Below are 1735 nucleotides of genomic sequence, written 5' to 3' on the forward strand. Positions count from 1 at the left end.
GAGGTCTGGATGAAAATATGCAGAGAAATAGGAGGACCTCTTCCTAATTATGGTCTGTCTGCCACTGTCATACAGATGTCACAAGGAAAAGGTAGCCAGTAGAATAATAACTGTTTTAAATGTGGACAGTCAGGTCACATGAAACGTCAATGTTCACAATTGAGTGGTTCCAGAAACCAGCAACCAAAAGTGCCCAGGTTATGTCCTAGATGCAAAAAAGGAAATCATTGGGTCAATGAGTGTAGGTCAGATATGGTGGTGCCTGGCCAAAAAACTTGAAAAGGGGCCCCTGACCCCAGGGCCCTCAAATATATGGGGCAGTAGACGAGGAATGGCCCAATTTGAGGCCACCAATGCAATGGAGTCACCCCAGAGAGCAACAACAGGGACTGCAGGACTCGACATCTGTTCCACCACCCGACTTGTATTAACACCCCACATGGGAGTCCAGCTGGTGAACACAGACTTTAAAGGCCCACTGCCAGCTTATATGGTGGGACTGATTTTGGGAAGGAGCTCTGTTACCATGCAAGAATTAATATTTCATCCAGGAGTAATTGATTCAGATTTTACAGGAGAGGTTAAGATAATGGTATCTTCCCCTAGAGGCATCGTTGCTATTTCCCCTGGTGATAGAATAGCTCAATTGTTTCTTTTGCCCAGCTGTCACTCTCAATTTCCAGCCAAAGTTTCAGAATGGTGGACAAGGGATTTGGCTCTACTGGGACCTCCAATATATTTTGCTCTCTAAATCTTGGTACCCGACCCCTATTGAAGCTCAGGATTGAAGGAAAAACTATATCTGGTCTCCTAGATACTGGTGCTGATCATAGTATCATCAGTATCAGAGATTGGCCCTCTTGTTGGCCTAAGCAACAGTCACAAGAAACTCTGAGAGGACTCGGGTACTCTCAGATGCCTGAAATGAGTTCCCGCTTCCTATATTGGAAGGACGAGGAAGGACATTCTGGCCAGTTTCAGCCATATGTGTTGGCTGTTCTGGTCTCTCTGTGGGGCCGTGATATGATGACTCAGATGGGCTTTGTTCTGACTAATGAAGGAGGCTATGGCAGCAAGGCCTGTGACATGATGCTGGACATGGGATATATTCCCAGAAAACGGTTAGGGCAATTTCTGCAAGGTAGAACCTCTCCAGTGCCGGTTTGCAAAAAGAATGATCAGGCTGGACTGGGTTTTTCCTAGGGGCCACTGAGGGAGCATTACTGAGGATCCAGTATGGGTTCCTCAGTGGCCACTCCCCTCAGAAAAATTAAAAGCCGCAAAAGAGCTGGTACAAGAACAATTGGAGTTGGGACATATTCGACCCTCTACATCTCCCTGGAATACTCTAATATTAGTTATAAATATAAATATATAAAGAAAAAATCAGGAAAATGGAGACTTTTGCATGATTTGAGAGAAATAAGTAAGTGATCTTGATGGGGCCTATACAGAGGGGACTGCCATTGCCTTCGGCCTTGTCCCAAAATTGGCCCATTATAGTTTAAGATACTAAAGATTGTTTTTTTCTCTATCCCATTGCATCCAAATGCTATGGTAAGATTTGCCTTTACTGTCCCCTCCCAAAATCATGCTGAACCTGATAAAAGGTTTGAGTGGACAGTTCTGCCACAAGGGATGGCGAACAGTCCCACTATGTGTCAACTCTATGTTGATGCAGCTCTAAAAGGAGTTTGAGAGCGATTTCCAAACGTGAAATGTTATCACTATATGG

General features: G+C 44.6%; 1 protein-coding gene across 1 annotated transcript; it reads left to right on the top strand.

Moving 5' to 3' along the window:
• Positions 1-696: 696 nt before the first annotated feature.
• On the top strand, positions 697-1203 carry LOC110300833 (endogenous retrovirus group K member 7 Pro protein-like). Its single transcript, XM_021171093.1, has one exon. The coding sequence runs from the start codon at positions 697-699 to the stop codon at positions 1201-1203; it is 507 nt and encodes a 168-aa protein (XP_021026752.1).
• Positions 1204-1735: the final 532 nt, after the last annotated feature.

Source organism: Mus caroli, chromosome 8 (assembly GCF_900094665.2).
Source record: "Mus caroli chromosome 8, CAROLI_EIJ_v1.1, whole genome shotgun sequence".
In the NCBI taxonomy this organism is placed as follows: Eukaryota; Metazoa; Chordata; class Mammalia; order Rodentia; family Muridae; genus Mus; species Mus caroli.

Coding starts and splice junctions, on each gene's coding strand:
- LOC110300833 (XM_021171093.1), top strand. CDS start 697: ATGGTGGACAAGGGATTTGGCTCTACTGGGACCTCCAATATATTTTGC.